Source organism: Erinaceus europaeus, chromosome 16 (assembly GCF_950295315.1).
Source record: "Erinaceus europaeus chromosome 16, mEriEur2.1, whole genome shotgun sequence".
In the NCBI taxonomy this organism is placed as follows: Eukaryota; Metazoa; Chordata; class Mammalia; order Eulipotyphla; family Erinaceidae; genus Erinaceus; species Erinaceus europaeus.
The window spans coordinates 69664313-69686843 of record NC_080177.1 but is presented as its reverse complement, the minus strand read 5'-3'; the positions used below and the strand labels follow the sequence as shown (position 1 = coordinate 69686843).

Here is a 22531-nt window from a genome sequence, read left to right as displayed (position 1 = left end):
ACTGTCCCAGGTGGTGAAATCACCTGTGTGAGGATCACTGGGCCAAACCAAAGACTATAGTGGGGGGAGGGGGAGGATACAAGAGCATTTCAAACTATTAGTGGTAGTTAGAGGCAGAGAGAGACTGACTACAGCAGTGGGAGCCAAGCTTAAACCTGGCCACACACACGGCAAAGCGGTGCACCATGCAAGTGAGCTTTCTCACGGACTCTTATTTATTCATGATGGATAGAGAGAGAGAGAGAAGCAGAGCGTCACTCTGGTTTATATAATGTCAGGGATCAAACTTAGGGCCCGTGCCTGAGAGTCCAGCGCTATCCACTGTGCCACCTCCTAGGCTACTGTGTCATTTTAGCAGCAGAAATGTAGACATCTAGCCAAAACATAGAAGCCTTTACCAAAAAAAAAAAAAAAATTGTTCCATTTTTTTAAAATAATTTTTTTCTTAATATTTATTTATTCCCTTTTGTTGCCCTTGTTGAAATTGTTTCATTTTTCAGGGCATCTTTTTTTGTAAAGATATACAAATACAGACATACACACAAAGATACACAAAATATCCGCACCGATTATATTTATTGCTAGAAACTTAAGCATGACAAATAAAAATAATAATAAAAGATAGAACACCTAAATAGATAAAAACACCTCAGTGGTTGGGCAGTGGTGCACACAGTAGAGTGCACACATTACTATGTGTGAGGACCTGAGTTCAAGCCTCAGGTCCTCCCCAAGTGCAGGGAAAGGGGAGACGTCACAAGCAGTGGGGCAGTGCTGAAGGTGTTTCTTCCCCCTTGTTTCCGTATGAAAGGAGAAAAAGAAAAACAAAACAGGTTGTGAACAGCAATGGATTCATGATGCAGGCACTGAGCCCCCAACAATAATCCTGTGGCAAAAACAAACAACAACAACAAAACCCAAAAATAACCCAGTGGTCAGCAAGAATTTGGTAGACCTGCTAAATGTTTACCACAAGGAACTGGCTTAAGAAGTCTACCCTTAGGTGAACCAACATCAACACCACTGGCTAGAGCCAAGTCAGTGCCTTCCTCCTCCAGCTCCTCAGAACCTGGGTGTTGGGGGTGGGGGAATGAGGGAGGTTACAGGGGCTAACATCCTGCATCTCAGAGGTCTAGAAGGGTGAGTTACTGCTAGGGAACGAGGGCAGGAAGGACCTGAGCAGGGAGTGAGAGAGTGTGTGACATGCTCACGTGTGCATAGGCTGTGCCGGGGGGCCTCCGTGCCCGTCAGCTGGGGAGCACGCAGGAAGTGGGGCAAGCCTGGAGCTCCATGCCCAGGGACCAATTCATTACCTCCTCCAGCTGACACCAGAAACCAAGTGCAGGCACCCACCTGACCGCCCCAGGTCCGAGTGAGTCCCTGAGATACAGGCAGTACAAGCGGCAGCAGCCCCCACCCCCCAACCTGCCTCACCTTTCTAAGCTGGGCCGCCCTTCTCAGAGAAAGGTGCTCATGGAATAACCCAGCATTTCTAGAGCTGGCTCAGCATGTCCACTGCTGCATCCAGGTAAAGACGAGATAACTGTGGTGACAGCCAGGGTGACCTCACGCCTGACTCACTCTCGTGTGGAGTACAAGAGTGAGGGGCTCCCTTGATACTCCCCCCACACACATCATGATCCAGAAACAGAACAGGACAAGCACACATGGACGGGAGGCACACATGAAGTCAGCCCTTGAGGCACATGAGGCAGCCTGCGGTGCCTGGGCGTCGGCTCCAGCACAGGCTGCACGTGGTGGGGAGGCCAGTCACCCCCATGCCGGCGCAACCGGACGTCTTCTCCTCCACAATCCATTTGGAATGTTGTGATCTTTGGGTCTCTCTGGCCCTTGGGACCCTTTTCCCAAGAGGCTCTTCTGTCAGGCTCGGAGAGGACATTCCTTGCCTCCGCTGACCTCAGAGGGGCTCGCTGGCCAGAGGGGTCTGTCATCGGCAGCGACGGCGGCAGTGGTGACTGCGGCTCAGATGTAGTTGGCAGGGGGCTGTCGGGTGCTGAGCCGCTGCATGTGACAGCCGTGGCAGAGCAAGTGCCCATCCAGAGGGAAGCAGCAGCAGCCTTCCTCGTCACTCAGCTGCATCCGGCAGTCCTAGGGAGGAAGGGCACGAAGTCTGAGGAACCTTCACTGTGTCTGCTCTGCTCTGCATCAGACTCCTAACTTGGAAGCAAGGGCCTAATGGAGTCCCCAAAGGAATCGGAAAAAAAAATCCCTCAGCCAGGCACCAGGTGGCGCTGCTACAGCGATAATAAAGACAGGTTCGCATTTGCAGTGGCTGCCACAACTTCCTAGTTTTAGTCTGGTTAGAGAAGTCAGGTGCAGAAAGGACTCAACAACCTGGCCCCACCAGAGTACTGTGAGGGCTAGAACAAGCCTGGAACTGGGTCAGAGCGCTTCCTGGCCTGCCAAACCCCGGAGCTCCACCCTATAGCAGTCAGTTCTAGAACCCGACACCCAGTGTCTGGTCCATTGTCTCCCCCCTGACACACACCCGCCCAGCTTCTCCAGGTCCTGGCCCCAAACACTCACCTCACAGTGGTAGCACTCAAAGTGATAATCTCGGTCCATGGAAATCACCCTCACAATGTCCTCACAGCCCTGAAATATGATGAGAGCAGCAAGATAGACCCTCAGTGGGAAAATCCATACGGATGCCTCCAAAAGGCTCTTTGTAGTGGGTCTTTGCAGAAATTGCCCCTTCCCTTCCTGGTGCTGCTCTGAGAAGACTCCATCCCTCAGCCTCAGGGCTCCTCCTACTACCAGAAAGAGGCAGCTGGCACAGATCACACAGGCTATGCCGAGGACTGATTTGCTGGCATCCGGTTGCTCAGCAGTTTCTAGCTTCTCTACTTCGGTGCATCCTGCCCTCACCACACCAGCACGAATCCTACCAGCACTCTGGGCTCTCCCACCTTTCCCCAGCCCGTGTCTGTGTCTGGGATATGGTAGCCTTGACCACAAAGTCCCTCCTCTAGCTGAGGATAGAGGAGATGGGGTCCAGGCCCAGGGAAGCTGTCAGACATGTCCGGGCCCGGATGTTAGGGTCAGGGTGGTGACCCCGAGAGCAGAGTCACACGGGAATCTTTGCAGAGGACATTCCTCAGCACCACTGCTTCCTGCGGGAGGCCAGGCCACGTGTCCCTGTCCCCTCCCCAGAGGCAGTGGCACTGGCTGCCCTGCAGGAGAATCCAGACACACTGACCTCAGAGGGGAGGATGGGCTGGCCACAGGCCGCACACTTGGGAGCATAGTTTCTGAAAGAGAGAGAGGGCGGGAAGCGGGGTGAGCCTAGTGCGGCCACCCTGAGCCCAGGGCCACACTGCCTCCCCAGGGAAGGAGTGACTCACTTGTGGTAGTCGGTGACACAGTACACCTGGTTGGAGAAGTCCACCGTGAAGGGGATGCCATCCAGGCACTTGTTGCAAACGATGCAGCGGAAGCAGCCTGGGTGATAGGACTTCCCCATTGCCTGGAGGATCTGCCTCAGGGATGGAGGAGGATCAGTCTCCCAGCTCTCTTCCCCGTTCCCTACCATACTGCCAGCGGCTTCTACTCACTGCATCCAACCCCCTGCTACCCTTCTGGAAAAAGGCTGTGGCCCAGTGGATAAATCATCAGGACCCTTAAGCATAAGGTTCCATGTTTATTGGGAGTCGGGCGGTAGGTAGTGCAGTGGGTTAAGCGCACATGGTGCAAAGTGCAAAGACCGGCGTAAGGATCCCAGTTTGAGCCTCCAGCTCCCCACCTGCAGGGGGGTCGCTTCATAGGTGGTGAAGCAGGTCTGCAGGTGTTTGTCTTTCTCTCCCCATCTGCCCCTCCTCTCTCCATTTCTCTCTGTCCTACCTAACAAATGATGTCATCAGTAACAATAATTACAACAACCATAAAAAACAAGGGCAACAAAAGGGAAAATATAAAATTTTTTTAAATGTTTATTTATGATTGGATAGAGACAGAAAAATTGAGAAAGGGAGGGGGGAAATAGAGAGGGAGAGAGACAGAGAGACACCTGCAGCCCTGCCTCACCACTTAAGAAGCTTTCCCCCTGCAGGTGGGGACCGGGGGCTTGAACCTGAGTCCTTGTGCACAGTTATGTGTGTGCTTTACCAGGTGCACCACCCCCTGGTCCCACCAGAGTGATTTCCTCTCTTATAAATCAATGAATCTAGGGGCTGGGTGATGGCACACTTGGCTGAACGTAAACTTTACAGTGCGCAGGCCCCCAGGTCCCCACCTGCAGGGGGAAAGCTTCACAAGTGGTGAAGCAGGGCTGCAGGTGTCTGTCTCTCTCCCTCTCAATATCCCCCTTCCTCTCATTTTCTGGCTGTCTCTATCCAATAAATAAATAAAAGATAATTTAAAAATAAAATAAAAATAAATGAATCTAAAAAAAGGTCTTTGCACTCAGTGGTTCCCAGGCCTAGCTACAAACTGAGAGAATCTAGGGCGTGTGTAGGAGCCTGGTCCCACCCCAAAAGTCTTCCTGAGTCCGATCTCCCAAGCATTAGGATTCTTTGCCTGGTGACCCGCTACGTTGCTGGGCTGAGAACTCCTGCTCTAACCCAGCCCCTTTACCACGGAAAAGAAAACTGAATTCTAACTGAGCTCAGTAAGCAGGCGGCTAAGACCCAGTGGCCCACACTCCTTGCTCAGGAGAGTGCCTGGTCGGGCCCGTAGGATGTGAGAGGAGCCAGATTCCAGGAGCCCAGACTCGATGCCCTGGGCAGAGGGTTGCCACCCAGAACAGCTGTTCTAGCGTAAGGGTGAACATCTGGTGCCAGCTCTCCTGCCCCGACCTCTTCTCAGAGTCCACCCGCTCTGCTTACCTTCTCCAGAATCAAGTGCCCACAGACACAGCATTTCTCAGCTGCCTCCTGAAACCCTGAAAACTGGAAAGAAAATGACCAGCGGAGGCTGTTACAAGCTGAGAAAGACCTACAGCGTGGAACCCCAGGGAGCTGCTCGCCAGGCTAGGGAAGACCTCACTCACCAGATAGTCCTCCTCACAGTACACGGAGCCGTTGACACTGTAGAAAGCCTTGCAGCGTAGAGTTCGCCCTGGAAGCAGAGAAGGGCTGGAGCTAAACCTGGGACCTGTCACTGGGCTTCCTCTGTTCTGGGGCCACTGCACCTCCAGTATTGTATGGTGTGTGTGTGTATGTGTGTGTGTGCGTGCGTGTGTAAAGATCTTGTTTACTAATAAGAGAAAGAGGAAAACAAGACCAGAACAGAGCATCATTCTGGTGTGGAGGATCCTAACCGGGACCTCATGCTTGAGTCCAACAGTTTATCCACTGTACTACCTCTCAGACTGCTGCATGATGTATTTTTAAATTAATTAATTAATTAATCAATTAATTTTTTGCCTCCAGGGTTATTGCTGGGGCTTGGTGCCTGTACTATGAGTCCACTGCTCCTGGTGGCCACCTTTTTTTATTTTAATTATTTTTATTTATTGGCTAGAGATAGCCAGAAATCAAGAGGGAAGGGGGAGATAGAAAGGGAGAAAGAGACACCTGCAGTCTTGCTTCACCACTCATGAAGCTTTCCTCCTGCAGGTGGGGGCCGGGGACTTGAACCTGAGCCCTTGCTCATTATAACATGTGCTCTCAGCCAGGTGCACCACTACCTGGCCCCTTCCTTGTGGCCATCTTTTTTCCATTGTTGTTGTCATTGCTGTTACTGTTGTTGAATAAGACAGAGAGAAATTGAGAGAGATGGGGAAGACAGAGCAGGAAGAGAAAAATAGTCTCTTTGCATAACCATTATGCTATCCCACCCTATTTATTGATTGATTTATTTATTTTGCCTCCAGGGTTATCACTTGAACTCGGTGCCTGCACTTCAAATCCACTGCTCCTGGAGACTTTTTTTTCTTTCTTTTTCTGTTACCCTTGTTGTTTATTATTGTTGTTATTGGATAGGACATAAAGAAATGGAGAGAGGAGGGGAAGACAGAGAGGGGGTGAGAAAGATAGACACCTGCAGACTTGCTTCACTGCCTGTGAAGCAGCTCCCCTGCAGGTGAGGAGCCTGGGGTTTGAACCAGAATCCTTACCCAGTCCTTGCGCTTTGCGCATGTGCGCTTAACCCGCGGCACCACCTACCAGCTCTGTATTTTTTATTCTTAAAGATGTGTTTATTTATGATAAAGAGAGACAGAGAACCGCATCACTCTGGCACATGAGATGCTGATGCTGGGAATGGAACTCAGGACGTTATGCTTGTGGGTCTGACACTTTATCCACTGTGCCGTCTCTGGGCTGCTCAGGATGTATGTATGTATGTATGTATGTATGTATGTATGTATGTATGTGCCTCCAGGGTCATTGCTGGGGCTTGGTACCTGCACTATGAATCCACTGTTCTTGCAGCCATTTTTCAATTATTTTTTCTCCTGGATATGACAGACAGAAATTGATAGGGATAGGGAAGGTAGAGAAGGGGAGAGAAAGGTAGACACCTGCAGACCTGTTTTACCGCTTGTGAAGCGACCCTCCTGCAGGTGGGGAGCCAGGGGCTCGAACTGGGATCCTTGCGCTTCGTACTATGTGTGCTTAACTGGTACGGCCACCCCCCCTGAAGTATTTAAATCTGGACTTCACTGGGCACAGTGGTTATTCAACAAGACTTCCATGCCTGAGGCACCAAAGGTCCCAGGTTCAATCCCCAGCACCACCATCAAACCAGATGTTTAGCAGTGCTCTGGTAATAATAAAATAAAAATAAAAAAATATATAGACTTCAGGACCAGGTGGAGGCGCACCTGAGTGAGCGCACATGTTGCAATGTTCAAGGACCCAGGTTCCAGTGCCTGGTCCCCACCCGCAGAGGGAAGGCTTCACACGCAGGGCTGCAGGTGTCTTTCTCTATCTTCCCCTTCCATCTCAATGTCTGGCAATCTCCAACCAATAAATAAATAAAGATAATAAAAAACTCATTAAAAAAAAAAAGTCTGGACTTCAGTGCTTGCCCTTCTCCCATGTGAGACAATTCCAATCTCCTTTGGTCTCCTCTCTCCCAAATTCCCCTCTCCTCAGCTACTGTTCCCTCAATAGGCTTCCTTCTAATATTAATTTATTTTAATATTTTTTAAATTTTAATGAGAGATACAGAAAGACACAGAGAAAGACCAGTGTACTGGCCAGCTCTGGCTTGTGGTGAGTTGCTGGGGATTGAACCTGGGAACACAATGTCTCAGATGAGAATCTTTTTTTGCATAACCATTATATAGTCTCCCCAATCCATCTAGCAGTTACTGTTAACTAATTTTTTATTTTATTTGCCTAAAGGTTATTGCTGGGGCTCGGTGCCTGCACTACGAATCCACTGCTCCTAGAGGCTATATTTCCCATTTTGTTGCCCTTGTTGTAGTTATTATTGTTGTCATAACTGTTGTTGTTGGATAGGACAGAGAGAAATCGAGAGAGGAGGGGAAAACAGAGGAGGAAAGATAGACACCTGCAGACCTGTTTCACGATTTGTGAAGTGACCCCCTACAGGTGGGAAGCTGGGGACTCAAACCGGGATCCTTCCACCAACCCTTAAGCTTTGCGCCATATCTGCTTAACCCTCTGCACTACTGCCCAACCCCCGTTAATTAATTTATTGAGAAAGAGATTTGGAACCATCTCTCTGACAAATGAGATGTTGGGGGTGGGGGCTAAGACTCAGGACCAATACTGGGCTGGGGAGTCAGCATAATTATTATGCAAAAGGCTTTCATGCCTGAGGCTCTGAGCTCCCAGGTTCAATCCCCAGCACCACCATAAGACTGAGTTGATCCCTATCTGGTCTTTCATTAAAATTTTTTAACAAATATTTATTTAAGAGAATCCAGTGCTTTATCCATTGTGTTACCTCCCAGGCCACAACATTTACTTTATTTATTTACTTTGAGATAGAGTTTTACAGGAGAGAGGAGCATGGTCCGGGAGGTGGCACAGTAGCTAAAGCACTAGACTCTCAAGCATGAGGTCCTGAGTTCAATCCCTGGCAGCACATGTACCGGAGGAATGTCTGGTTCTTTCTCTCTCCTGTCTTTCTCATTAATAAATAAATAAAATCTTAAAAAAAAAAAAAAACAAGAGAGAGAAGCAAGAGAACTACTCTGTACGTTTGGCACTGGGGATCTAACCAGGAGCCTCAGGCATGCAAGTCCTGTGTTCTACCAGGCCCCACCTCCACCCCTCTTTGTTTATTTCTTGGGGATGGGAGATAGTTCCTCTGATACAGCATTTTCTGTACCATATGCAAGGATCTGAGTTCTTGCCCCTAGCACCACATGGCACACCATGCTTGGTAGCTGCTGGAAAGCTCTCTTCTTTGTCTCCCCCACCCCCTTCTTTTTCCCTAGCACCCAATTTGACAAGACCCAACATCCTTGGACAAAGACTCCCCCCCCCCCGTTTATTTTTTTAATAGGACAGAGAATTGAGAGGGGAGGGGTGAGAAAGATAGAGACACACCTACAGTACTTGCTTCACTGCTCGTGAAGCTTACCCCCTGCAGGTGGGGAGCGGGGGTTCAAGCCTGGGTCCTTGCACATGGTAACATATGCTCTCAGCCAGGTAGGGCACTGTCTCCCTCTTTCTACTTTAAGTTAAAAGGGGGGAAAACAGAGCCCAAAAGATTTATTTACTGATGAGAGAGATGAGCAGGGCACATGGGCTGCCTAGGAGCCCTTTGCCTGAGCACACGCTCCTTCCAGGGAGAGACTCTGGAGGGCAGGGTGAGCTGGAGTGACCCTTCCCTGATGCATTAGATCGCTTCCCTAAGCTTGCAGGAACCCAGAATCCAGGGTCTGAGGTGGCCCAGGACCTTCTGTGAGTAGACAAGGCAGGTTCATTCCCCCATGATCTGCACCAGGAGCTGTTCCCTGGTGTCCACATCGCTGGACTGGGGAGGACAGAGCTGGGCGGGGGAAGGGGTGGATGGGCTATTCCCACTTGTGCCCACCACTAGCTCTTCAGTGTTTAGAGAAGTCTGCACAGAAACTCCTGAGACCAGGGTATCACGAGGGAAAGAAACGCACCTAACTGAGGCCCTGTAGATACAAAGATAGATGGACAGAGAGAACTCAAAAGAGCCAGGCAGAAGCTGGGGAGGGAAAGAAAAGCCAAATCTGGAGTCAGACAGGCAGAGACAGGAGATTAAAGGTTTAGCAAAGGAATCAGAGTGGGCAGGCAGTGCTGAGGGAGGTGAGGGCAGGGCTGGGGAGTGGAGGGTGCTGGGAGTCCCCCCCTCCAGGCGGGCCTCCTGAGCTAACAGCAGTGGGCATTCCTGGAGCGTGATGTCATCAGCTTGGCATGGCCTGGTGGCCTGCACTCTGGCGAGGTGGCTGAACTCTGACCAGCCAAGAGAAACCCCCCCTCCCTGGCTTCCCACTCCCACAGCCCAGCCCCCCCATGCATTCCAGTCTTTCACTGTCGCCCCGGGCAACCCAGGCTGCCCAAGACCAAACCCCACCAAGGAGAGACTGGAGGAGGAGGAGGAGGAGGAGGAGGATAGCGGCCTGCAGGGCTGGAGTCCAGGCTGGGCAGGAAGGGAGGCAGGAGAAAGGGAGGAACAGAGGGGAGGAAAGTCGTTGGCTGGGGGTTGGGGAAGCAGGTAGACCAGAGGAGGGAAGGTAGGGCTCTGTGGGCAGACAGAGGGCACACGCTGGGCCCAGCTGCTCTGTGCGCAGATGAAGAGACTTAGGCTATGTCCCTGCCCCCCCCTCGCAGTGTGTGTGTGTGTGTGGGGGCAGGGTCCTGGAGGCTGGGGCTGCACTCACCACAGGAGCAGCACACAAAGCACTGGGTATGGTAGAGGCTGTCCAGGGCCTGGCAGGCATTGCTTTGCCCGTAGATGCCTTTGTTGCACTTGATACAGGTGCCTGCGGGGAGAGATGGGGCTGTCGGATCCTCCATCTTTCAGGACCACCAGTCCCAACCTGCCTTTAATAGGCTCTCCTCAGGGTAATAAGAAATGGGAGGCAGCAAGGCCTTGGCTGGGCAGATCCATTCTTGTTTACTGATCAACCAACAGATATTCCTAGGCATTTATTTTGCGCCTGCCTCGTGAAAATACTGCAGGAGACTGGAGAGTACAGAGTCATCTCCTGGCTTTCTGGGGTTTCCCTTCTGTTGAGAAGGGTCCCTGTGGCATCCCCTGAGGCTCTCTCAGGAGGCAGGAGTGAGCATCCTACAGGGCGCATGCCAGGCTGGAGGAGGGAACAAGGACCTCAGTGCACGTGCAGAGTGGACGTTGGAGGGGCCTTGCTGTACACCGGGGCAAAAGGAGGACGTGGCCGCACAGAGGGCCCATGTAGGCTACTGCATGAGCAGGTCCTGTGGGCGGTGGCTGCTAGCGCAGGCTGTGCTCCTGGGACAAGGGTGGGCATAACCCCCAGAGTCTCCCTGCCAACTTCGGCCGTGGGCCAGAGTGGAACTGCTTTCTTTCTTCCCTTATGCCACCCCCACCCCCCTACAAGTACATCCACCTGGCTCCAGCAGCCGCTTTTCCTGGGTGTGTCCTTCCTTCCCTCCACTCCCCAATTCCAGGACCATGAGTGAGGGCCAGGGCCTGTCTCTGGAGAGCAGATCCCAACGGGCTTGCCTCGCCCAGCCCCACCTCTCCCCCTCGGCAGGCTGCCACGCTCCCTGCCTGTTGGGGCCCATCCCGGCCTCTGCCCAGGGGCTTGGGAGCCCGCGCAGCAGCTGCAGCCTCGGATGAGCCCAGGCCTGTCCTGCTCCCACCCCCTGGCAGCTGGGCAAAGCTGGAGCCAAGGCAGAGGGCCCCTCCTAGGCCAGCAGTGGGAGGGCACAGTCAAGCTGGGGGTGCTGGTGGAGGAGGCAGCCTGACCCCAGGGAGCACAGGCTACCACCTCAGGGCCAACCTGTGGCCTCCCACCTACGGGGAGACGAACCTGATTTGCCAGCCAAAGGGCTTGTAGGAGCCCCGGATGCTGTGAGGACATAGGGACAGACTGCTCAGGCATGTCCACCTCACCTCCACCAGCCCAGCGCATCTACACTAAGGCCCTTCCTCACAGCACCGACTTCCTTCCGACTCTGGTGTTTAAAGAGACTTCTTCCTTCCAACAACCACTGCTCCCAGGCCTCAAAAAGGACACTGCTGAGAACAGTTGTCACTTAGCTTCTCCTGACAAAGCTCTAGGCTTTTCTGATGGGAAGGGGTTGAATTGGTCCTTGCAGCCTGCAGCCCTGCTCAAGAAGCTTCTTTCCAACCTGTCTTTCCCAAAAGTCTGAGAATATGGAGCACCGCAGGTGGTGCGCTGGAGAGGCCTGAACAACTCAGGAGGCCCACAGCCCAGGAGGTGGAGAAGCCCTCCACTTCTCTCTATACTGCCTGTCACAGTGAAATAAATACATATGTATGTATATATACATACATATATTTCAGTTCAAGGATCATTCAACACCCTAATCTGCCCCATAACTGAGACAGACTATTAGTCATCCTTCAAGTTGGGGGGTGGGGGCAGCGACCAGGTGACAAGGGGCTTCTTGGAGCCTGACTTTTGAGCAGGTGAACTGAAGGCGAGCTTCCTAACAGTCACACAGGTCAGTGTGGTCCACAGTGTGGCTGTGGCCCAGCCCAGACTTCCGGAGAATGGGGAAATGCGCCTGACGCGGCTGGGTCTCCGCTTGGCTGCCCACGCACCAGGCGGGCAGGGTCGGGGGCGAGGCGGCCTAGGGGCCCCGCTTCCCAGGCCGGGCCGGGCCGGGCTATCCTTCGTCCCCCGCCTGGCCCGGCCCGGCCCGGCCCCGCGCGTGCTGGAAGGTGCCCCCCCCCCCCCCCCCCGGCCCCGAGGCTGCGCCCCGCCCGCGGGCACCTGGGGCGCCCAGGCAGGAGCCGGCACGCACGCGGCGCGCCCGCCATCCCCCCACCCGCGCATTCCCCGAATTCCTGCGGGTGGAGCCGGGCCGGGTGGGGGCGCGGCGCGCTGCAGCCTGCAGGGGCTCGGCGGCTCGGCCGGGCGGCGGGGGGGCGCGGTGTCGGGGTGCGCCCCGTCCCTCCCTCCCAAGTCTCCCGCCGCCCCAGGCACAAGCTGGAAAGCTCAAGGAATTGGGGCTCACACAGCGCTGGGGGGGCCGGGGGCTTGGCACGCACAGAATAGGGGGGTCCCAGACGGGAGAGAATCCCCGGTCCTGTCCCGCGCCCTCTTGCCCCCCATCCCGGCGCCGGGCCCTCCCCGCCGCTCCCACTCACCGAAATAGTCCTCTCTGGCCTCTGGCTCCCGCAGCCGGGCCCGGGCGGCCTCCGGGACGAACGCGCCCTGCGGCTCCTCCAGGCCCGACGGCTCAATCCCCGAGGGCTCCCCGCGCGCGCCGGCTTCTCGCCCGCCCGCGCCCCCTGCCAGGCGCAGCAGCGCGCTCAGCTCGTCCTGGTAGCGGGCGCCCGCCGCGCAGTCCCCGTAGCCCGTGACCGAGTGTCGTCCGGGCTGCGCCCCGCGTCTCTCCAGGGGCCCCGCCGCTCCCACCGCGGCTCCGGCCAGGGTTCCCGGGCTGCCCAGGGCCGGCGGGTACGAGTGTCGGCTCTCCTGGCAGCCGAAGCCCGCGGGGCGGTGCGCGCACAGTCGGTCCAGGGCGGCGTGGAGCTCCGGGTAGGCGGACGGCACCCCTCCGGGGGAGTAGCCCGCCGGGACCCCGGCCAGGGGGGGCCCGAACAGGCACGGCCCGGCGGGCAGGGGGCTGCCGTGGCGCTGGTCGTAGCCCATGCTGATGCCGCTGGTCCGGTTGCTGCAGGGCCGGCTCCCTCCGGCCCCGCCGCCCCCCGCCCCGTCCAGGAGCAGGCTGCCCCGGGGGCTAGACGGCTTGCTCGCGTCGCTGGCCGAGCTGCTCGCGAAGCTGGAGCGAGGGCTCAAGGCCGGGGCCGAGGGCTCCAGCCGAAAGTCGGGGGGCAGTGACTGAGGTAGAGGCAACGCCCGGGCGGGAGGCAGCCCCCCGGCAAAGGAGCCTTCATAGCGCTGCGCCTCAAAGGAGCCGCGCGGGTTCCGCTCGGCGTCCAGGGGGCCTGGCTCTCGGGCCGGCTCCAAGGGCTCGTCCCCGGGGCCCCCAGCGGCTCCGCGGGGCCCTGACTTCCTGGGTGCCCCCAAACCACTCAGGCGCCCCTTGCTCGGCCCGGCCGTGCCATCAGCCCCAGACCGGCTCGATTCACCCTTCCTGCGGCCGAACTTGGCGCTGCCGGAGTCCGAGAGCCTGAGCTTCTCCAGCAGGCGACTGGCCTTCTCCCCCAGGCGCTCCATGCCCCGCTGCCCGCCCGGCGCCGCGCAGCACCTGGGGCCCCGCTTCTCGTCGCGGGCCCCCGCGGGCACAGGGGCGGCACGGGGGTGTGGAGGGCGGCCCGGATGCCCGGCGCCAGGCAGCCCCCAGCATCCCCCGGCGAGAGGGGCTGGGTCCCCCCACCCCGCGCCCCGGGCGCCGAGCGGGGCCGCGCGGGCCGCGGCTGTCGGCTGGGCTCTGCGGGGCTGCGGGCTCACGCGTCCCCGGCCCGGCCGGCCCCCGCCCCCTCGCGCTCACACTCAGCACCCGGCGAACTTCTCTCGCAAACTTTTGTCTGTCCGGCCGGATCTACTTTCCCGGAGGGCGGAGCGCCGCTTGCGAGAGGCTCCGGGCGTCTGCGCAGGGATCTGGGCCGCGCGGCCGGCGGGGAGGGCCGCTGCCCTGCAGGTGGAGGGCCACCTACCCCGGCGCCGAGAGCGGGGGGCGGCCCCGACGGCCACAGTCACCCCGCCAGGACCCGGGCAGGGGGCCAGGGGGAGGGGCGCGGCCTCATTGTCTGCAGCCGGAATGCGCGGAGGGGCACCGCGCGATGAACGGCTGGGCACCGGGGACCGGAGGCGTGTCCTGAGCCGACACCCTGACTCTGTCCCTCGTGTGGGGACCCGCAGAGAGGCTGCTGCAAAAGGAGTGAGGCAGCTACAGGAAGAGAGCGAGAGATGAGACTGTAAGGGGCGCAGAAAGACGCGGAAGCCCAAAGGGAGAGAGAGACAGAGACAGAGACAGAGAGAGAGAGAGAGAGGTGGTGAAAGACTAGTCGCGCTAGGAAGGGCGAGCCAGCCGGGGCAGAGGGGACCGTGGTGTGCGAAGACTGGGAGGATGGCTAGACGCCGGCAAAGGTGTGTGCAAGTCTGCAGGGAATGAGAGACGGGCAGATAGCTGGGGAAAATTAAAATACAAACAAACAAAAAACCCACCACTTTCTGAGCCCAAGGCCCTGTGACCGGCAGGGGCTTTGGTGTCTCTGGAAAAGAGGAGGACAGATCAGCTAGAGGGATAGACACACACCCCTGGTGTTGGGAAATGAGAATTCTTAGCTAATGTTTCCAGTGGCGGACGGGATAGGAGGCCTGGTTTCAGGGCTAAGGAACATGTCGCCTCTGGTCAGCCCAGGGTAGACTGACAATGAAGAGCAAGTCTAAACTTGGAGGATTCCATGTCATGTAGGAGAGACAGAAGATGAAAATGAAATGATCAGGGTGGGAAAGGAAAAGAGGCTGGCACTGGCCACACTGAAAGGATCAGGCGTAAAAGGGGCCAGTGAGACAGCACAATGCTTATGCAACAGACTTTCATGCCTGAGGCTCTGAGGTCCCAGGTTCAATCCCTGGCACCACCATAAATTGAGCAGTGCTCTGGTGGTAAAAAAAAAAAAAAAAAAAAAAAATTAAAAAAAATTGGTTGAAACTGAACAGAGCTAATTAAATGACAGTCAACTGGTTTTTGCCCAGACTAGCACCTTAGGGGCAAGCGGCATGGAGAAAGAAAATGACTCCTGTGTATTTGGATAGTAAATGTGTATGAAAAGTAGATGCAAACAAGCTATGCATAACATTTTCATCTCCACATCTTGAACACTTTTATAATCTTAGTATAGCTTTGGGGGATAGGGAAGGAAGGGAGGTTAATGTTTTTGGGGAAATTAATTTGGCACAAAGAGTTTGGCTTCTTTGTCCTAGCAATCTTGTCTGTCTGACCTCTTCTCCCCAGGAAGTAGCTTCTCTGTCTTCCTCCCACCTCCCCTCAGGCTTAAAGCTCTTCTCTGATCTAGAAGACAGGCTCCTTACTATCAAACTGAAGGAGGCAGTGAGGACTGAGCTGTAGAGAGGTGAGCAGCTATTAAGTTATTGCTAGTGCTGGAAGCAGTTTCTTCAGAATTAACAATAAAACTCTCTCCTCACCTCTCTCCTCAGGGGAAAAAGAGAACCCTAATTCCTCCTCCCAATTATTTATATCCAGAATAACTGAGGGATGGGGTGGGAGGTGGGGCTCGGTGGTACATAGCATAATAGTTATGCAAAAAAATTTTGGTATGCCTGAGGCTCCAAGCTCCTAGGTTCAATCCCCAGCACTACCATAAGCCAGAGCTGAACAGTACTCTGGTAAAATAATACTACTAATAATAAATTTAGTGATCCGGGAGGTGGCACAGTGGATAAAGGACTGGATTCGCGGGAGTCAGGCGGTATCGCAGCGGGTTAAGCGCACGTGGCGCCAAGCGCAAAGACCAGCGTAAGGATCCCGGTTCCAGCCCCCGGCTCCCCACCTGCAGGGGACTCGCTTCACAAGTGAAGCAGGTCTGCAGGTGTCTATCTTTCTCTCCTCCTCTCTCCATTTCTCTCTATCCTAGCCAACAATGACGACATCAAAAATAACTACAACAAAAAGGAACAAGCGCAACAAAAGGGAAAATAAATATTTTTTTTAAAAAAGATTGGATTGTCAAGCATGAGGTCCTGAATTCAGTCCGTGGTAGCACATGTACCAGAGTGATGATTTGGTTCTATCTTCCTATCTCCCTCATTAATAAATAATATATTAAAAAAATAAATGTGTGGGGAGTCAGGCTGTAGCGCAGCGGGTTAAGCGCAGGTGGCCCAAAGCGCAAGGACTGGCATAAGGACCCTGGTTGGAGCTCTGGCTCCCCACCTGCAGGGGGAGTCGCTTCACAAGTGGTAAAGCAGCCAATGTGTCCTGGAGCTCAGCTTCCCCAGAGACCCATCCTACTAGGGAAAGAGAGAGGCAGACTGGGAGTATGGACCGACCAGTCAACGCCCATGTTCAGCGAGGAAGCAATTACAGAAGCCAGACCTTCTACCTTCTGCAACCCACAATGACCCTGGGTCCATGCTCCCAGAGGGATAGAGAATGGGAAAGCTATCGGGGGAGGGGGTGGGTGGAGATTGGGCGGTGGGAATTGTGTGGAGTTGTACCCCTCCTACCCTATGGTTTTGTTAATTAATCCTTTCTTTAATAAATAAAAAAAAAAAAAGTGGTGAAGCAGGTCGTCTGCAGGTGTCTGTCTTTCTCTCCCCCTCTCGGTCTTCCCCCTCCTCTCTCCATTTCTCTCTGTCCTATCCAACAATGACAACAATAATAACTACAACAATAAAACAACAAGGGCAACAAAAGGGAATAAATATTTTAAAAATAAAATAAAAAATAAATGTGTACCTTTCACTCCCCTCTCAATTTCTCTGTCTCTATCTAATAAATACATAAAAATAAAGTAAAGAATAAAAAAAATCTGAACAGACAAAGGGCTAATAGTTGGAATTTTTGCTCTTCTGGGTGAAGATGGTTGATTAAGTTAAAAGTATAGTTTCTTGAGACCCAGCATCACATATACCAAAGATGCTCTGCTTCTCTCTCTTCTCCTTTCTCTCATGAATGAATAAATAAATATTTAAAATGATAATATTAATAATGTACTAATAAGCATGAAATAAAAATGATAGTACTGCAAAAAGTATAGTTTCATAGAAAAACTGTATTTTTTCATTTTTATTAGTAACTTTACAAGATCCTACAAAATTATAAGATTTCAGAGGTATAATTTCACACCTACACCTGGTGTGTGTAAGTCCCCACACTCTCCATCAAAGTTCTGAACGCCCACATAACTGCCAAAGTTCTCACAAAGGCCAAGAGAGTGGTTACCTTTTTAGTTTGCAAGTTTATGTGCTTTAGTCAAAAATTAAAAAAAATATTTATTCTCTTTCGTTGCCCTTGTTTTTATTGTTGTTGTTATTGATGTCTTCGTTGTTGAATAGGACAGAAATGGAGAGAGGAGGGGAAGACAGAGGGGGAGAGAAAGATAGACACCTGCAGACCTGCTTCACTGATTGTGAAGCGACTCCCCTGCAGGTGGGGAATTGGGTCTCCAACTGGAATCCTTTCGCCAGTCAGTGCGCTTTGGGCCACCTGCGCTTAACCCGCTGCGTTACTGCCCAACTTCCTTAGTCAAAATTTTTATTTTTATTTTTTTACTACAGTATTGCTCAGCTCTGGCTTATCTTTGGTGTAGATGAGTAACTCCCCCCCTCCCAGCACTTTTTTAGCTGTGGCTGTTTCTGGTCTGGATATCAAATGTGGGATATCTTTTTTTAAAAAAAAAAATGTGTGTGTGTGTGTATGTGTGTTCAACAATTTGTTGGGCTTTGTATGTTAACTTTCTTTTCAGCCACCAGGTTCCAGATGCCAGCAGGATGCGACCAGACTTCCCTGGACAGACAACCCCACCAATGTGCCTTGGAGCTCCGCTTCCCCAGAGCCCTTCCCCACTAGGGAAAGAGAGAGACAGGATGGGAGTATGGATGGACCTGTCAACACCCATGTTCAGCGGGGAAGCAATTACAGAAGCCAGACCTTCCACCTTCTGCATCCCACAATGACCCTGGGTCTATACTCCCGGAGGGTTAAAGAATAGGAAAGCCATCAGGGGAGGGGATGGGATACGGAGGTCTGGTGGTGGGAATTGTGTGAAGTTGTACCCTCTTATCCTATGATTTTGTAAATGTTTCCTTTTTATAAATAAAAAAATTTTTTAAAATCATAATAGCTAGCCAGGCGGTAGCACAGTGTGTTAAGCACAGGTGGTGCAAAGCACAAGGACCAGAGTAAGGATCCTGGTTCGAGCCCCCAGATCCCCACCTCCAGGGGAGTCACTTCACAAGCAGTGAAGCAGGTCTACAGGTGTCTGTCTTTCTCTCCCCTCTCTGTCTTCCCCTCCTCTCTCCATTTTTGGGTCCTTGCACACTGTAATGTGTGTGTTTAACCAGGTGTGCCACCGCCTGGCCCCTGGGAGAATAAATCTCGTGAGAAGCTGAGCAGTAATTACAGGAAACTCACCTCTGGGCTGGTGTTGGTAGCAGTGGGCACAACTGGACTCAGCAGCCTGTGCTTTCAGGGACACCAGGGGGGCAGAGACAAAGTGAGGGAGGAGGGGAACACGGGCCTTTGGAGCTCACAGTACTAAACAGCCTGGCCTGGAGGCAGGACCCCTTTCCTTCAGCACTTTGCTCAGCTCCGGCTTATGGTGGTGGCAAAGATCGAACCTGGAACCTCAGAGGTTCAAGCAGGAAAATCTGTGGAGTTGTCCTATCTTCCCAACTCCATCTCCAATCCATCTGATACTGGTTCTTCTAAAACACAGTAGTGGCAGCTGGAGCAAGAGCTAAACTGGTTTCCTCTCTGCATGTGATGTGAGACTTTCTTCCATGTGAAGTGAGTAAAATACGGGGCCTGGTGGCAGCACAGCTGGTTAAGCGCAAGGACCCGAGCAAGGGGGTTGGGGTTCCCACTCCCCACCTGCAGCAGAGACGCTTCACGAGTGGTGAAGCAGGTCTGCAGGTCTCTTGTCTTTTTTCTCTCTCTCTACCCCTTCCCTCTCAATTTCTCTGTCCTGTTGGAGAAAATAGAAGGGGAAAAAATAAGTAAAAGAAAACATAAAAAAGAAAAGAAAAAAAGAAACATCGGCTGTGGGGCTGGGCAGTGCATACTCGCTTGAGTGTACATATTATCATGACCAAGGACCTGGGTTCAAGTCTCTGGTCCCCAGCTGCAGAGGGAAAGCTTCATGAACTGTAAAGCAATGTCACAGGTGTCTATCTCCCCCTTTTCCCTTGATTTCTCTCTGTCTCTATCCAATAAACTAAAAGATAAAATGTGCTGGGGAGGGAGTCGGGCTGTAGCGCAGCGGGTTAAGCGCAGGTGGCGCAAAGCACAAGGACCAGCATAAGGATCCCGGTTCGAACCCCGGCTCCCCACCTGCAGGGGAGTCGCTTCACAGGCGCTGAAGCAGGTCTGCAGGTGTCTATCTTTCTCTCCTCCTCTCTGTCTTCCCCTCCTCTCTCCATTTCTCTCTGTCCTATCCAACAACGACAACAACAATAATAACTACAACAATAAAACAACAAGGGCAACAAAAGGGAATAAATAAATAAAATAAATATTAAAAAAAAATCTGCTGGGGAGACAGCTGTTACGCAAACAACTTTCGTGCCTGAAGCTCTGAATTCTCTCTCTTTCTCTGTGTCTTTCATTAAAAATAAATAACATATTGGTGTATTGCACCAAAGAACTCTAGTGGAGGGAAGGGGTGACCAGTGCCTGATGGTGGAGGAGGACCTAGGCTGGGAGTGAGAGTATTCTGCAGAAAACGGAAAGATTTTATCCATGTACCAGCAACCGTATTTACTAGGAACCATTAATTGCCCCCAATTAAAATAAAGTAACTTGAGCAAGAATCCATTAGGTTCCGTTGGTATGGACAGTGTGTTACTTTATCATGTACACAACCCAAGTTTGATCCCAGCCCCCACTGCATTAAAGGAAGTTTCACTGCTGTGCTCTCTCTCTCTCTCTCTGTCCCCAGAACACTGCTCAGCTCTGGCTTATGGTGGTGCAGGGGATTGAATCTGAGACTTTGGAGCCTCATGGCTGAGAGTCTGTTTACAGAACCATTATACTATCTACCCCCACCCTCTTTCACGCTCTTGAAAAGGAAAAAGGTAAATAAAGCATTGAATAAATAAAAAACAGAACTATCACATTCTGGGAAGCAGTGGTATGCATAAAAGCCTCGGACTCTCAAGCGCGCCGCCCAGAGTCCGATCGATCCTCAGCACCACAGGCACCAGAATGACCCTCTGGTTCTCTCTCTTTCTCCTTTTTGTCACTAATCAATTAATTAATCAGTCAATCAGTCATTTAACACATGCACACTGATCTCGTTTCCGTTTAGAAACCTTTCATTGGGCTGAGGAAACAGCGTAATGGTTATGCAAAAAGACTTGCGTGCTCTGGTCTCTGCCTCTTTCTTTCTTTCTTTCTTTCTTTCTTTCTTTCTTTCTTTCTTTCTGCTTTCTTTTTTTTAAATTTTATTTATTTATTCCCTTTTGTTGCCCTTGTTGTTTTATTGTTGTAGTTATTATTGTTGTTGTCGTTGTTGGATAGGACAGAGAGAAATGGAGAGAGGAGGGGAAGACAGAGAGGGGGAGAGAAAGATAGACACCTGCAGACCTGCTTCACCGCCTGTGAAGCGACTCCCCTGCAGGTGGGGAGCCGGGGTTCGAACCGGGATCCTTATGCCGGTCCTTGTGCTTTGCGCCACCTGCGCTTAACCCGCTGCGCTACAGCCCGACTCCCTCTGCTTTCTATTTTCTATTTTCTAGTCTCTGTCTTTTTCTATGTCTTTCTCATTATAATAAAATAAATGAAATATTTATTTAAAAAAAAACACCTTCACTGAATTCTCATTGTCCTTGGCCTAGGCTGTACTGACTTCCTTCTTTTTTTTTTTTTGCCAGCAGTATTATCACTGCTGCCACAGCACGACTCCACTGCTCATGAAGCTTCCCCCCTCGGGTGCATCCATGTGGTGTCTTAGGACTCAAAACCCAGGCCCTCTGGAGGAGGGCCTAGACAGGGGGTAAGGTGAGAGTGTTTTACAGAAAACTGAGAAATTTTACACATGTACCAATAACTGTATTTACTGTTTACTGTAAACCATTAATCCCTCCCAATAATTTTTTAAAAAAAATGTAAGAAGTCATCTTTTCAGCATCTGAATCAAGTCTCATCTGGTCAACCCTACCCAGCACACATTACATGAGGCAGTTAAGTTCTGCTTTTGCCTCTCCCCCCAAATTTGGGTTCCACCGTTCACTTCCTACATATATGTGAATCCTAAGAAATATATCTACTTTCCAAGAACTATCCCAGGAGGTCAACAGAGTAGGTGGAATGTGAAGTCAGGTACAGGAAGAAAGGATAAATGCAGTTCTCTGAGTAGAGTGTGAAGTTTAAGAGTGAACTTCAAAGCACTAAAGTTTCTGACTTTCTTCCTCTTCTACTATGGAAAGAGTTCCACAAATAAATACGTTGCTCAGGAAAAAACAAAGAGCCCTTCTTGCACAGTAGCCTGTGCGCTCTACCGGGTGAGCCACTCTGCAGCCCCAGCTCTCCTGTATTTTATAAAGTCTCTCTGCTACTCCAGCCTCTTCTCTTTGAATCCTCCCCTCCCCAAACTTCATTTTTTAATATTTATTTTATTTATTTATTCCCTTCTGTTGCCCTTGTTGTTTTATTGTTGTTATTGTTGTTGTTGTTGTTGTTGGATAGGACAGAGAGAAATGGAGAGAGGGAGGGGAAGACAGAGAGGAGGAGAGAAAGACAGACACCTGCAGACCTGCTTCACCACCTGTGAAACGACTCCCCTGCAGGTGGGTTCGAACTGGGATCCTTATGCTGGTCCTTGTGCTTTGCGCCACCTGCGCTTAGTCCGCTGCACTACAGCCCGACTCCCCCCAAACTGCATTTTATCTGCTCTCTCTCTCCTGCCTCCCAGGACTTTTGTATTTGTTGTTGCAAATGTTTGGGTGGTACTGCTTGACTTCCTCTTCCCTCCTGGGTAACTGCTCCCCACCTGTGAGGTATCAGTTAAACAAGGCTCTCTAAGCCACCCCCATCCTGCCCCAGCACCTATACCCACTTCACCCCCCAGGCCCAGCACCCCAACTGCAGCCCATATTTACGGGCCTCTAATCACTAATCCATCAATGGCATATCCACATGCCTGAGGCTCTGAGAGCCTAGGTTCAATCCCCAGCACTACCAGAACTGATCAGTGCTCTGCTTCCGCCTCTTATTATTATTATTGCTGGGGCACAGTGCCTATACTGTGAATCTGCTGCTCCTGGAGGCCATTTTCTCCATGGAACAGAGAGAAATTGAGAGAGGAGGGGGTGATAAAGAGGACGAGAGATAGATAACCTGCTTCACCCTTACGAAGCCTCCTTCCTGCAGGCAGGGAGCTGGGGACTCGAACTGGGATCTTGCTTGGAGTCTTGAGCTTTGCATTATATGCACTTAACCTGGTGCACTACTGCCTGGCCCCCAAAAGTCTTCTTTTCTTTTTTTTTCTAAGCAAAGGGATTATAAACCTCTGGTTTCTGGTGAGCCTAGAGTTTGAACCTGAGGCTTTGCTGCCTCAGGCATGAAGGCCTATACTAGATAAGAGCCGCTATACTAGACAAGAGCCGCTATACTAGACAAGAGCCGCTATACTAGACAAGAGCCGCTATACTAGACAAGAGCCGCTATACTAGACAAGAGCCGCTATACTAGATAAGTGATCTGCCCACCTCTCTTTATTCTTCTCTGTGTAACTCTCTTATTAAAATAAATAAAACATTAAAAAAAAAGTATCTCCAAAGCACCTGAGA

General features: G+C 52.1%; 1 protein-coding gene across 1 annotated transcript; it reads right to left on the bottom strand.

The window, feature by feature from the left end:
* Positions 1 to 559: 559 nt before the first annotated feature.
* Positions 560 to 13524, bottom strand: AJUBA (ajuba LIM protein). The gene is made up of 8 exons (XM_007536700.3): positions 12235 to 13524; positions 9794 to 9895; positions 5009 to 5076; positions 4845 to 4907; positions 3366 to 3496; positions 3221 to 3272; positions 2548 to 2616; positions 560 to 2109 (listed from the first exon to the last, which is right to left on the bottom strand). The coding sequence occupies exons 1-8, from the start codon at positions 13268 to 13270 to the stop codon at positions 1984 to 1986; spliced, it is 1647 nt and encodes a 548-aa protein (XP_007536762.1). The 5' UTR covers positions 13271 to 13524; the 3' UTR covers positions 560 to 1983.
* Positions 13525 to 22531: the final 9007 nt, after the last annotated feature.

Bases quoted from the DNA above. Each gene is read 5' to 3' on its own strand.
- AJUBA (XM_007536700.3), bottom strand. From the start codon at position 13,270: ATGGAGCGCCTGGGGGAGAAGGCCAGTCGCCTGCTGGAGAAGCTCAGG. The intron at 5,077-9,793 runs GTGAGTGCAGCC...CTCTGCTTCCAG, and splicing joins CTTTGTGTGCTGCTCCTGTG to GGCGAACTCTACGCTGCAAG. The intron at 3,273-3,365 runs GTGAGTCACTCC...TCTCTCTTTCAG, and splicing joins TGTGTCACCGACTACCACAA to AAACTATGCTCCCAAGTGTG.